Source organism: Lepus europaeus, chromosome 16 (genome assembly GCF_033115175.1).
Source record: "Lepus europaeus isolate LE1 chromosome 16, mLepTim1.pri, whole genome shotgun sequence".
NCBI classification, from domain to species: Eukaryota; Metazoa; Chordata; class Mammalia; order Lagomorpha; family Leporidae; genus Lepus; species Lepus europaeus.
The window spans coordinates 25,724,336-25,738,845 of NC_084842.1; the positions used below are offsets into that span (position 1 = coordinate 25,724,336).

The 14,510-nt window shown below is 39.7% G+C and overlaps 1 protein-coding gene across 3 annotated transcripts in view; it reads right to left on the minus strand.

Moving 5' to 3' along the window:
* Nucleotides 1-14,510, minus strand: part of SNX25 (sorting nexin 25) — a 163,177-nt gene that overhangs the window by 21,663 nt on the left and 127,004 nt on the right. For 2 of the 3 annotated variants that reach the window (XM_062212755.1, XM_062212754.1), the window contains exons 8-11: nucleotides 11,432-11,563; nucleotides 9,045-9,317; nucleotides 6,306-6,470; nucleotides 542-673 (exon numbers count right to left, since the gene is read on the minus strand). In XM_062212755.1, coding sequence (XP_062068739.1) covers nucleotides 542-673; nucleotides 6,306-6,470; nucleotides 9,045-9,317; nucleotides 11,432-11,563 — 702 coding nt within the window. Of the gene's footprint in view, nucleotides 1-541; nucleotides 674-6,305; nucleotides 6,471-9,044; nucleotides 9,318-11,431; nucleotides 11,564-14,510 lie in introns of those variants that run through there. The other variant, XM_062212756.1, reaches the window with a different exon arrangement.

Genomic DNA, 14,510 nt, shown 5'->3' on the forward strand with positions numbered 1-14,510 from the left:
CTCCCCAGATGTCCTCAACAGCTGGAGCGAGACGAGGCTGAAGCCAGGAGCCAGGAACTCTATCCAAGTTTCCCAGTGGGTGGCAGGAACTTAAGTCCTTGGGCCATGATTCACTACTTCCCAGACACAGTAGCAGGGAGCTGGATTCCAAGCAGAGTAGCCAGGACTCAAACTGGCACTCCTGTATGGTCATCCTAAATGGCAGCTAACCCCGCTGCACCACAAAGCCTATCTCTGGATTTTAATTTTTAATTTTTCATCTCTAAATTTCAAAAAGTGCTTTCCATTTATTTCAACCATCAGTGGGAATACAGGTTGGTAATTCAAGGACATTAAATGTTCCTGTACATGAGCTGCTTACGATTCTACGGACCAAGGACAATTTTCTGGCTCGAGTGCAGTCTCAGGCTGGCACAGATCCCTGTCATGAGTGAATCAGAATAAACACACAGGGAAAGGGAAGGAGGACCAGTGTGGTCCAATATCAGCACGAAATTCTGTCTTACAAAGTCAACTTTCAAAAAAATGCAGTCAAACCTACCTCTCCACTGGTGATGGAAGCTTTCCACAAGCCGAGGTTTTCACACCACCAGTCTGTTCTCGCCATGTGCAGCTGAAGGTCTGTGCGTTCTTTCTCTATGAGAATGATTTCATCCTTCAACTTGGAAACAATCTGCCACAGGGAAAACATTCTGGGGGTTATGAAAACACGTTTAAAAAACTGCACAGTTGAGCGACTAAAGTAGCAGGACATAAAATCAACACACACAAGTCAGCTGTGCTTCTGTGTACTAACAAGGAACAATGCACACAGGGGATTATGAAGGTAAATTCTTTTACAATAGCATCAAAAGGTATAAAATGCTTAGGAATTATTTTAACCACAGAGGTGAAAAATCTCTCCAATGAAACCTACAAAACACTGATGGAAAATATTGAAGAAAAATATTTATTTGTAAAGACATGTCATGGATTGAAGACCCAAAACAATCTAAATTCAAGTCAATATCTATTAAAATCTCAATGAGATTTTTGCAGAAATTGAACAATCCATTCAAAAACAAAAATAGAACCTCTAGGAACCCCAAATAATCAAAACAATCTTGAAAAAGAACAAAGTTGGAGGAGTCACATTTCCTGACTTCAAAACTTACTACAAAGTTACAGTAACCAAAACAGCACAGCATTGATGTAAAGATAAACACAAAGACCAATGGACTAGAATAGAAAGCTCAGAAATAAACTCCACATAAATGTCAAATGATTTCTTTAAAAAGGTGCCAAGACCACTCAGTGGGAAAAGGAAGTCTTTTCAAGAAACATTGCTGGGAAAACTGGACATCCACTGTGAAAGAATGAAGCTGGACCCTTACCTAATACCATACACAGCAATTAACTCAAAATGTATCAATGACCTAAACAGAAGAGTTCAAAATTATAAAACTGTTAGAAGAAAATCATAAATGGAAAACTTCAGGACATAGATTTGGCTGTGATTTGTTTGCTGTGACATGAAAGGCACAGACAACAAAAGAAAAAATTAAAAAATTGGACTTTATCAAAATTGAAAACTTTCATGCATCAAAGAACACTATCACCACATATGGTAGCCACCTTTCTACTTTCTGTGTCTATGAATTTACTTACTTTAAGGACCTCGTATGAGTGGAATCACATAGTAGTTGTGCTGTTGTGAATGCCATGTTTCAGTTAGCATATGTCTTTTAGGTTCATCCACATTGTAGTATGGGTCAGAATTTCCTTCCTTTTCATGGCTGAATAATATAGTATGTATTTACCACATTTTGGTTCATTTGTTCATTCAGCCATCACTAGACACTTAAAGTGCTTCCATGTTTTCGCTACTATGATTAAGGCTGTTAAGAATATGGGCATATCAATCTCTCTTGGAGACCTTGCTTCCAGTTCTTATGGGTATAGGCCCAGAAGTGGAATTGTTTACATGGCAATCCCGTTTCAGTGCTTTTAGAAACCATCATACTGTTCTGCAGCACCTGCACCATTTTACATTCCCATGACAGCGCACAGGGTTTCCAGCATTCCATAAACCTTGTCAATACTAGTTTTTTTTTTTTTTTTTTTTTTTTTTTTGACAGGCAGAGTGGATAGTGAGAGAGAGACAGAGAGAAAGGTCTTCCTTTTTGCCGTTGGTTCACCCTCCAATGGCCGCTGTGGCCAGCGCATCGTGCTGTTCCGAAGCCAGGAGCCAGGTGCTTTTTCCTGGTCTCCCATGCGGGTGCAGGGCCCAAAGACTTGGGCCATCCTCCACTGCCTTCCCGGGCCATAGCAGAGAGCTAGCCTGGAATAGGGGCAACCGGGATAGAATCCGGTGCCCGGACCGGGACTAGAATCCGGTGTGCCAGCGCCACAAGGCGGAGGATTAGCCTGTTAAGCCACAGTGCCAGCCACCAATACTAGTTTTCTTTCCTTTTTTTTTTTTTTTTGAGTAGTAGTCATTCTAATGGATTTGTTTTGCTGATTTGCATTTCTCTAATGATTAATGATGTTGAAGATCTTCTCCTTTGCTTATTTGTCATTTTTATATCTCCTTTGGAGAAATGTTTAAACAAGTCCTTTGCTCATTTTTAAATTGTTTTCTTGCTGTTGTTGACTTTTAAAAATTTTCTGTATTTTTTGAATACTAAACCTCTGACAGATACATGGTTTGCCAATATCTCCCATTCTCTGTTTTGCACTTTTACATGGGGTGATAGTGTTCTTTGATGCATGAAAGTTTTTAATTTTGATAAAGTCCAATTTTTAAATTTTTTCTTTTGTTGTCTGTGCCTTTCATGTCACAGCAAACAAATCACAGCCAAATCTATGTCCTGAAGTTTTCCATTTATGATTTTCTTCTAACAGTTTTATAATTTTGAACTCTTCTGTTTAGGTCATTGATACATTTTGAGTTAATTGCTGTGTATGGTATTAGGTAAGGGTCCAGCTTCATTCTTTCACAGTGGATGTCCAGTTTTCCCAGCAATGTTTCTTGAAAAGACTTCCTTTTCCCACTGAGTGGTCTTGGCACCTGGGCTGGGAAAGCGTGAGTTGGGGAGTTATCATTTAAAGAGTGCAGAGTTTCCATTTTTCATGTTGAAAAAAGTTCTGGAGATGAATGGTAGTGATGGTTGCAAAACAATGTGCATGTACTTAATGCCACTGAACTGTACCTGGAAAAAATGGTCAAAATGCTAACTTTTGTTATCTCTATTTTACCATGACCATTAAAAATTGCAGTGCCTGCCATCTCCTGTGGAATTATGTCACTGTGTAGTTTGAGGACAGAAGCATTGCCCCAAAACTCCTGAACATGCCGTCTCCAAGATCTCTCCATTCTCAGAAAGCCTGGAGGAAGCACTCCTTGTCCATACCACGCTCCTGCCTTTCGTTGTCAACCAGGGTCGTATCTGTCTTATTTTCGTGGGAGTGTATTGTGATCTGTACCCAGCCTGTCTGCTTGGCTCTTCCCAGTGACGAGCACAGCATCCCGTGTTTATCCATCACATATGTTATTGACATTCTTCTTGGTCAAAGACTAACCCCTCATATTAACCTAGAGTTGGACACTTTGCTCCAGACTCACAAAACCTCTGTAGAGAAAAAAATAAAACCTGAGAAATAAGTTTCAGGAAAGGTTAATTTTACGTCAGGTAGCTGCTTATACTGCTGGTGCAGAGACCTGAAAGAGGACGGCTAAGCAAATCCCTGACTTTCTTTACTGAGGGGAAGAAATCCACACCACTATGATATGAATGGGTAAATGACCTGATTCATATCTGATCCAGAGATGTCCTTCTATAATAAGATTGGTTTTGGTGCGTAAGTGAATTACTGATTGCCGAAAATTTTTTAAGATCAACCTTCATCTTGAAAAATATTATTTACTAAATAGAATATTTTATTCTTGTCAATACAAATGAAAGACACAAGAGGAAGCTGTTTCCTTCTGGAGGAAAGCATCAACTCCTGTGCATCCGTGGAGTCCTGTGTGTCTTGCACACGGTCACCAGAAGCAGACTGGCCCCTCCAGCAGCCTGTGGGCAACGTGATGTAACAGGAAATGCAGATGCCTTTACCTCAACCAGAGATCAGTGTTCAACCCAGGTTATAATATCAGAATTATACCTCAGAATGTTTATTCCATGGTTAGTAGAAGTTCTTTTAAGAAAGGCTGAAGAAATGACTTTCAACCAATGAACCAAATCAATAATTCAATGACCATTCCTTAGCTCATCTTTCATACTGTTACCCATAAATACATTTTAATTTATAATGAGATGAATCCAGAATAAAAGATAATTGTTCATAAAGAACATGCCGGATTGCAGATACTGATCATATACTATGCCAGCTAATTTTGTTTTTCATCTCAAAGATATTCCTGTCACTGGGAAGAATACAGGACTTCGCAAGTTCTATACATTCTGAGAAGGACTCCATGGAAGGGGAAGAATGACTGTGTTTCTTTCTTTTTCTTTCTTTCTTTCTTTTTTTTTTTTTTTTTTTTTTGACAGGCAGAGTGGACAGTGAGAGACAGAGACAGAGAGAAAGGTCTTTCTTTTCCGTTGGTTCACCCCCAATGGCCGCTGCAGCCAGCATACCGCGCTGATCCGAAGCCAGGAGCCAGGTGCTTCTCCTGGTCTCCCATGCGGGTGCAGGGCCCAAGCACTTGGGCCATCCTCCACTGCCTTCCTGGGCCACAGCAGAGAGCTGGCCTGGAAGAGGGGCAACTGGGACAGAATCTGGCACCCTGACCGGGACTATAACCTGGGGTGCCGGTGCCGCAGGTGGAGGATTAGCCTAGTGAGCCGCGGCGCTGGCCAATGACTGTGTTTCTTATGGCACCCAGGACACTTGGCTATTCGATTCCGTTTCAGATGATCACTAACAATTATTAAAGTGACCTTTACATTAAATCTCCTTTCCCCTCACAATATTTATAAAAAGATTACTACTAGCAAAGATGATACAGCACTGCAGGACTTTCTGCTTCTTTGTAAAGAAAATTCACTGGATTAACTAGACAGCAGCTGGATTATGAATGGTTAAATATTGTACCTGTAGATTCTCAACAGGCTTATAATATGTTGTTCCTCACACCGTTTTTTCAAGAACATGTTCCCCCTGCAAAAGTATCTGAATGCCCATGAAGAAGTACTAAGGGCACATGTTTAAGGAAAGCCGATGTGACTTGCTGAAACTGTTTTATTGTTTTATTCAAAGTTGTTTTCCCCTAGGCATGCTTGAAATCCTCAAACACACATTCAAAGAGTACCAAAGAGTGTCAGCCATACCTAGATTACAGAAATCTTTATGGAATCCAAAGAGGCAGAAACACAAAGCAAAAAACCACATCACAGCTTGGGTTTGAGAGATGCCAATTTAGTGAGATGCTGTGTGTTTGTGTATTTTAAGATTTATTTGATTTATTTGAAAAGTAGAGTGACCCAGAGAGAGAGAGAGAGAGAGAGACAGAGAGAGAAAAGAGATTTTCCATCCACTGGTTCACTCTCTAAATGGCTGCAAAGGCCAGGGCTGGGCCAGGCAGAAGTCAGGAGCCTGGAAGTCCATCCAGGTCTCCCATACGGGTGGCAGACCCAAGTACTGAGGCCATCCTTCTGCTGTTTTCTCAGGTACATTAGCAGGGAGCCGAAGCAGAAGCAGAGCATCTGGGACTCGAACTTGTACTCCAATACAGGATGCAGGTTTCGTAGGCAGTGGCTTAACCTGCTGTGCTACAATGCTGGCCCATGTGTATAACTTTTAGCTTCCATATTCTGCCACCTTTCAGCCCAACAACTTATTTTTTGCACAGTTCTGCAAGGTTCTCTAAATTGTACTTGTGGCAGTTGAGAGAAAAAAACAAATTTTTTCCAAAATACTGATTGAACTCATTTGAAAAATTACTTTAGTACATAAGAAAGCTTACCCCCATTCCCCAAAGATACTGCAGGCAAGTCAGATACAAAGAACACAAAGTTAACCACAGCTGATGAATGAGAAAGAACTCAAATTCATAAAAGACAGAAAACAAATATTTTTTTCTAATTCTAGCCTAGCAGTAAAAAAAAAAAAGGAACTTGTTCACAGTTAAAATTCCTTTTAAAGAAACTGACATTTTATATAATAAACTATTACTCATTAATTATTAATAAATAATATTATTTATTATAAATAAAAATAATTATTTATAAATAAACTAAACAATTATTAATAAACTAACTATTAATTATAGTTAGACCAATGGAAACTTTCAGAAACAACCTTCAAAGCAAAGGAGTTACCTTCTTGTCAGGTTTTGGTGCATTTTGAATAGAATTTAGAGCTTGCCTTTTGTATTCAAGTTTCTCATTTAGTTCTCGGAGTTTGTTTACAGCAAAACTGGCTTGTTCATTAATCCGACTGGTGCCTTCATCTGCGGCTTCCTCACCAGCCTCACCTCCTGGGCCCTGGGGGAAAACGTTATATACAACAAAATCTTACAAAGGTAGAAAACTCAGTAGTTATTAGCCAATATAAGTGTGAAGATTCTATATCATTATCATATACTGTTCCAAAGTAATAGGTTCCAATAAGGAAAGAATACTATAGCAGAAAGCACTAGGTTCCAGTAAGGAAAGAATACTATAGTAGAAAGCTTAGAAGCAGACGGTTTTTCTCAGCAAAGAGAATAATCAAAGTATTTGTACCAAACGTAACTAGGGCTTAACATTTTAGTGGAAAAAAAAAAAAAGAATCATTCAATAAAGCAAAGAAAGGAGGGAAAAATCCATTCCATTTTTTCCCAAATAATACATCCAAGGGACTCTCCATGGTATAAGGAGAGGCAACTGTAATATCCTCTAAACTCAGCCTGAAAATATTCTGCCCCTCATCTTTGACAAAGACAATGGTATGTGGCTTCTTTTCAGTCTCCTTAGACGAGGATGAAAAGCGTATGCAAGTTCCTTTTAAAAACAAATCTTCCAAATTTCCACTAATAAAATTATTTTCATCATATACTTTGCTCAGTCCTTCTCTTGATTTATTTTACAAGTAAAATGGCATTTGGAAGGGACTTCAGACTCATAAAGAACCACATAGCTTGGAACAATCTGGGCAGAGCAGCAAGCAGCATACAAAACAGATTCGTGAGCGGCAACACGCAGGGCACTGCAAAGAACCGCCAAGAACCACCTTCTGCTCTGTTTCCTCCTTCACTCTCTTCCAGGTTCAGTATAAAATACTGAATCCCAGGAGACATACTGCTTTCGTTTTTGTATGTTCTTTTCGCTTGTTGTCTCTAATTACATATCAATCATGACAAAATTCTCTACCTTATATTCATATTTGAGTGGGTATCTGTTTTATTTAATATAATGTTGTATATTTCTAGGTTTTCACAGTCATCACAACATTATAGTTCTGATGACTGGATTGTATTCTGTTGTACTGGTCATTTATGGGGGCATATTCCCAATAATGCTCTTGCTATGGCTTGATTTTCCTTTTTTGCAATCCTAGATGTGCTAAAACAAACTCCATCATGCTTAAACTTACTTTTCCCTACATTTTCATTACTTCCTTAGAGAAAATTTCCATAAGCTCAAACTCTCAGGGATTTTCAGAACAAAGAGTAGGAGCTCTCAAAAGGTCAGTAAGCCATATTAGCCTTTTTTGACTCCTAGGTGATATTGTGGACATTTTTTTCACATTTGTACATTATTACTTCTAACATTAACAGTTCAAGTCCTTACTCAATTTATCTGTTGGAAATTGATGTTTTTTATTAATCTGAAAAACCTACAACATTTGCTATAATATTAGCCATTTTAATTTTTGAAGTTGAAAAATAACGAAGTAAACCATAACCTATCTTAAAAATAAAACACAATGGGGCCAGCGTTGTGGCTCACTAGGTTAATCCTCTGCCTGCGGCACTGGCATCCCATATAGGTGCCGGGTTCTAGTCCTGGTCGCTCCTCTTCCAGTCCAGCTCTCTGCTGTGGCCCAGGAGGGCAGTGGAGGATGGCCCAAGTGCTTGGGCGCTTGCATCCGCATGGGAGACCAGGAAGAAGCACCTGGCTCCTGGCTTCGGATGAGCGTAGCCCCAGCCGTATCGTCCATTTTGGGGGTGAACCAATGGAAGGAAGACCTTTCTCTCTGTTTCTCTCTCTCACTGTCTAAATCTTATCTGTCAAATAAATTAAAAAATAAAAATAAATAAAAAAACCCACAATGACTGACGAGCTTTATATAAAGAACCAAGTAATGAAACATTTTTAAAGGCTTAAATATAGGTCATCCAATTTAACAGTAAGTTAGAGACCTCAAGCTGACTTCTAATACCATCAAGAATAAGTACCTGATTCTTCAGAGCTGCAGATACAGTGACCCAGGCAGATAGAAATTCAAGATAAATGACAATCAATCTACATAAGGTGACTATAAAACACTTTGCTTCCCTCACAAATTTTAAAGTAACTATAAATCATTATTAGTGAGCGAAATGGCACCTGGAGCTATTCAGAATAATAGACTATATTATGAGAAAGTCAGACTTAGATATGACCTAGCAAGGTTTCTCTTGGCACTTTTCGATTTCATCTGATTTTTTTTAAACTCCAGAATATTTCCCATTACTCCTTACACACTCCTGACATCTCCTCATATTTTCCTTCTTTATTCTGGGGTTAGACGAGTTCTACTGATTGTCATAGCTGGTCTAAGATACAAATGACCCACTACAAAGATTTTTCTGCAGTCAAACCAGGAATATGTCTAAGGCAGACAGAAGGCAGGAAAAATCTGTTACTCAATGTAGGCAGGTGGCAACAAGTTGATCAAAAGGACAAAAAAGGGGAAAAAATACAAAAGCCCAGAAGCAATAAGGGTATAATTTAAGTTTACTGTTTATTCTACTTAAGTTCCTGTATATTAAAATATAAAGGTGTGCATCAGACTTGGCTCATACCACATATACCCACCCAATCATATTTAAATCTCATACACTCAAAAGGAAGCTGGAAGTAAATGCCACTTACCATTTCATCCTTGTTAGAAATCAGCTGTGACACATGTTTTTCTTCTTCTTTTATCATCAATTTCTCATACAGGTCACTGACAATAAATGAAGGGTAATACCTGTCCTTTAGGGTCTCATAAACATCTCCTTGGATTTTGTAGAACACCTCAATACCTTTGTTTCCCACAAGACACTGCTGGATTTCTTTGTAAAGTGATTTTTCCACAGCTATTTCTTTGCTTTCCACAAAGAAATTCTGATAAATTTCGCCAACTAATTGTGGAATTTCATTCTGAAAGGACATGGAGATGAAGAAAGAGAAGGTTAAAGAATAACATCTCTGAAAGAAATGATTGTCTTCTGACTTCTCTGAAGACACTGAGGAAATATACTCGCTCTGGAACCACTGTGGGGCTTGGGCTCATGTTTCCACTTTCAGAGCTGAGGCGTAAATCTGAGACTCCGAAACAAACTGACTGTTTACTTAAAATGAACACTTTATGTTGAACAGTTAGTGTCTGCAATTTCTTTTAAACACTGGAGAAAAAAAAAAGAATGAGAGCAGTTCTATTCTAACAGATTGCTTTTCATAAATCCAAATACTACTAAAATTAATCTTTTTATCTAATATAAGTGATGGAAAGTGCCATTTCTTATCCCAGAAAGAATTCACTATAATAACTGTGTAATTTTTAAAAACAAGAAAAATATTCCTCGGAGCAATCACACTGTAATCAGGTTATTTTGCACAGCTGCCTGAAGCAGTGCACTTGGGTCATCAGCTAGCCTTTGGAAACACAAACATGTCTGCTGATTACCATAATCTTTACATTTCCTCCAGTGGCACTTCACTAAATCTAGGAGTCTAGCAATAAAAATATTAAGACATACATTCTAATCAATATGATTAATTTAACAGACATCCCAAAATACTTTACATCCAAACCAGTGTTGCTAGGTCAAAATATGGCAGTTCTGGGGCTGGTGCTGTGGTGCAGCGGGTAAAGCAGCCGCCCGCAGTGCTGGCATCCCATATGGGCACCGGTTGAAGTCCCAGCTGCTCCACATCTGATCCAGCTCTCTGCTATGGCCTCAGAAAGCAGTATAGGATGGCCCAAATCCTTGGGCCCCTGCACCCACGTGGGAGACCCAGAAGAAGCTCAGCTCTGAGCGTTGCAGACAATTGGGGAGTGAACCAGCGGATGCAAGACCTCTGTCTGTCTCTGCCTCTGTGTCTAACTCTGACTTTCAAATAAATGAATAAATCTTTTTAAAAAAAATGGCGATTTTGAGGAAGCTCCTATTCTGTTAAATTTTCTCATATTGTCTTCATAGTTCAAGAAAACTCTGGAAGCTGGCGCTGTGGTGTAGTGGGTAAAGCTGCTGACTCCAGTGCCAGCATCCCATATGGGCACTGGTTCATGTCCCAGCTGCTCCATTTGGATCCAGCTCTCTGCTAATGGTCTGGGAAAGCAGTAGAAGTTCTTGGACCCCTGCACCCACATAAGAGACCTGGAAGAAGTTCCAGGCTCTTGGCTTCAGATCAGCCCAGCTCCTGCTGTTGTGGCCATCTGGGGAGTAAACCAACGAATGGAAGCTCTCTCTCTCTCTGCCTCTGCTTTTCAAATAAATAAATAAATCATTTTTTTTTAAAAGAAAGGCATTCCTAAGAAGATTTACAAACACATTCCTAAGAAGATTTAAAAATACAGAACTGGATTTGGTTTTTTAATCAACCTATTTTGTGATTATGATATGTTTGTTTTAAAATGGTGTTTTAGCAACACTTGTGAAAATGAGTAATTAAATAATCTTTGTGATTATTTTAATACATTTCTCAAAATGCCATACATATATGGCATATTATATGTTATACAGTTATGTTGTTCACAGATATATACATATATACATATATGTATAAACATTCTTTAACTTTTAAATATATATTGAGAATTTGCCCCATTCAAAGTACAATGTTGGGTTCTTTAAGAGGCACCTGTAACCAAAAATGTTTATTTTCCTTTGGAAATTACTCCAAAAATGCACATTATAATATTACAAATGCAAAGTTATATGAGACTTCTGTGTAAATGGCAAGATCCAGTTCACTGTAATAGCAAATGTTGATATGTATGAGTATATGCCTTTTCATAGTGTGCTAAAAATTAGTTACCACTGTTGGTACATTTATAATTCTCTTTTTCTCTTGACTACACATTCAGAGGCATCTTCTGTAAATAATATAATTTTATTTGTCATTGTGGGCTAAAATATAATGCCAATATTGTACTTGGTTTCAAATAATCTTTTTAAACTTATATTACAGTTACTGAAACGGATACAATGCCTAACAAGCAAGCTCTCATCAGCTAGTGATTCATATTCCTTTGAGCCTATATACATTACCTTGTTAGCATTCTTTAAATGTTCCACAGCCTCCCAAAAACCAATCAGAGCTCTCTTGTCTATCCTTTCCATGTATAAGTGAAAGTTCTCTCGGTAAGAAGTATTGGCCAAGATGTCTTCAAATTGAAGAATCTGTTAAGAGAATTTACGAAAAAGTTACGAAAATAAAAATTTAAATGTCAGTTGCTTTAAATTCCAAAGGATTAATTTCTATGGGGGGGGGGGTACATTTTTAAAGTGATAGCTAATGTGATATACAAGGGATTGTCAAAAAGCTCAAGAAAAATTTATACTATGAAAACAAGCCAAGCATGGACTTCAATAAATTTTTTGCCAAAAAATTAACTTAGCCTTTAATCCATTTTGCCATAAACTTTTTGAAATACCCTCATAGTGGCCGGCGCCACGGCTCACTTGGCTAATCTTCCACCTGCGGTGCTGGCACCCAGGGTTCTAGTCCTGGTTGGGGTGCAGGATTCTGTCCCGGTTGCTCCTCTTCCAGTCCAGCTCTCTGCTGTGGCCCAGGAAGGCAGTGGAGGATGGCCCAGATGCTTGGGCCCTGCACCCGCATGGGAAACCAGGAGGAAGCACCTGGCTCCTGGCTTTGGATCACCGTAGCGTGCCGGCCACAGTGTGCTGGCTGCAGCGGCCATTTGTGGGGTGAACCAACGGAAAAGGAAGACCTTTCTCTCTGTCTCTCTCTCTCACTAACTCTGCCTGTCAAAAAAAAAAAAAAATACCCTCATAGTATCTCTGATAAATTGAAATGTTTCTTCTCTCACCTTCCTAAATTTTAAATGGACCAAAGCTTACTTGAATATTCAAAATGCACTTTTTTTTTTTTTTGACAGGCAGAGTGGACAGTGAGAGAGAGAGACAGAGAGAAAGGTCTTCCTTTGCCGCTGGTTCACCCTCCAATGGCTGCCACGGCCGGTGCACCGCGCTGATCCGAAGGCAGGAGCCAGGTGTCTCTCCTGGTCTCCCATGGGGTGCAGGGCCCAAGCACTTGGACCATCCTCCACTGCACTCCTGGGCCACAGCAGAGAGCTGGCCTGGAAGAGGGGCAACCGGGACAGAACCCAGTGCCCCGACCAAGACTAGAACCTGGTGTGCCGGTGCCGCTAGGCGGAGGATTAGCCTGTTGAGCTGCGGCGCTGGCCAAAATGCACATATTTTAAATATCAATTTTCTATTAATCATTTACTCATTCAGCAATGATTTACTTGGCATCTACCTGGTATCAAGTTCTAGGAAATGAAATGTAAAACTCTGCCCTTCAGGATGTACATTCTATACTAAAAGTAATAGGAACCATGGTTAGGAAAACAGAAAAGAAATGTATAAAAAGACCAGGAAGTTGGAGTCTAATGGTTAGGCACTTTTTTGTTTTCTATCTTATTTTCATAGAGTTCAGGAATCTACAAGTGATTTTATATTGTGCCTTTTGGTTTACAATATCACATTCATTTAAAAAAATTTGTGGCATCATTTTGATTGGTCCATAATATTTCATTGTAGGACGCACCAAAACCAACTCAATTACTCCTTTGTGAACTATTTTGCATGCTCACAGAAAAATAAAAGCAACCTAAGGCCATAGCAGGAACAATCTTTGGTGTAGAAAGCTGTAATATGAAAAAGTAGTTGACCTTCACAATAATTTGTGACTCATTTCATTAAGAGAAATGCCTCTAGCTTAAAAGGAATAAATGGCCTATATCCTTAGTCTGAATCAGTAATAAAAAAGAAACACATCTAAGGGGAATTAAAAATACATCTAAGTGTAATTAAATAAAAAACTTAAGAGATTCTTAAAATTAACATTACAATAATTGGCAAATTTTCAGAAATGCTACCCATAAGCTATTTCTAAAATCAAGCGTAGGGGCCAGCGCTGCAGCTCAATAGGCTAATCCTCCGTATGTGGCGCCAGCACCCCGGGTTCTAGTTCCGGTCGGGGCGCTGGATTCTGTCCCGGTTGCCCCTCTTCCAGGCCAGCTCTCTGCTGTGGCCCGGGAAGGCAGTGGAGGATGGCCCAAGTGCTTGGGCCCTGCACCCGCAAGGGAGACCAGGAGAGGCACCTGGCTCCTGCCTTCGGATCAGTGCGGTGCGCCGGCCGCAGTGGCCATTGGGGGGTGAACCGACGGAAAAAGGAAGACCTTTCTCTCTGTCCCTCTCTTTCTCACTGTCCACTCTGCCTGTCAAAAAATAAATAAATAAAATAAAATAAAATAAAAATAAAATAAAATCAAGCATAGGGGCCAGCATTTGGTATAGTGGGTAAAGTTGCTGCCTGTGACACTGCATCCAATAGGGCCCCAGTTTGTGTCCCAGCTGCTCCATTTCTGATCCAGCTCTCTGCTAATGGCAAAGCAGCGGGGCCCTACCACCCATGTGGGAGACCCAGATGAAGCTTCTAGCTCCCAGCTTCGGTCTGACTCAGCCCTGGCTGTTGCAGCCACCTGGAGAGTGAACCAGTCTATGCAAGATCTCTCTCTGTCTCTCCCTCTGTGTAATTCTGACTTTCCAATAATCAAAAATCTTCAAAGCAAGTGAATTTATCTTGCAAATAAAGATTTAATTAAATAGATAAATAAATAAAATAAAAATGGATATAATCAATGTACACCAGCTCTTTTAGCTCTCAATCTGTTTTGTGAGCAGAAAAGGGAAGATATTTTCTTCCTTTCTTTCTTTCTTTTTTTTTTTAAAGATTTACTCATTTATTTGAAAGTCAGAGTTAACACAGAAAGAGAATGAGGGGCAGAGAAAGAGAGAAGAGGTCTTCCATCGCTGGTTCACTGCCAGATTGGCTGCAATGGCTGGAGCTACACTGATCCAAAGCTAGAAGCCAGAAGCTTCCTCCAGGTCTTTTTCACAGGGGTGCAGGGGCCCAAGAATTTGGGCCATCTTCTACTGCTTTCCAAGGCCACAGAAGAGAGCTAGATTGGAAGTGGAGCAGCCAGGACTCAAACCAGCACCCATAAGGGATGTTGGCACTGCAGGTGGTAGCTTTACCCACTGCACCACAGCACTGGCCCTGAAAATATTTTCTAACAACCTTTAGTAATTGATTAAA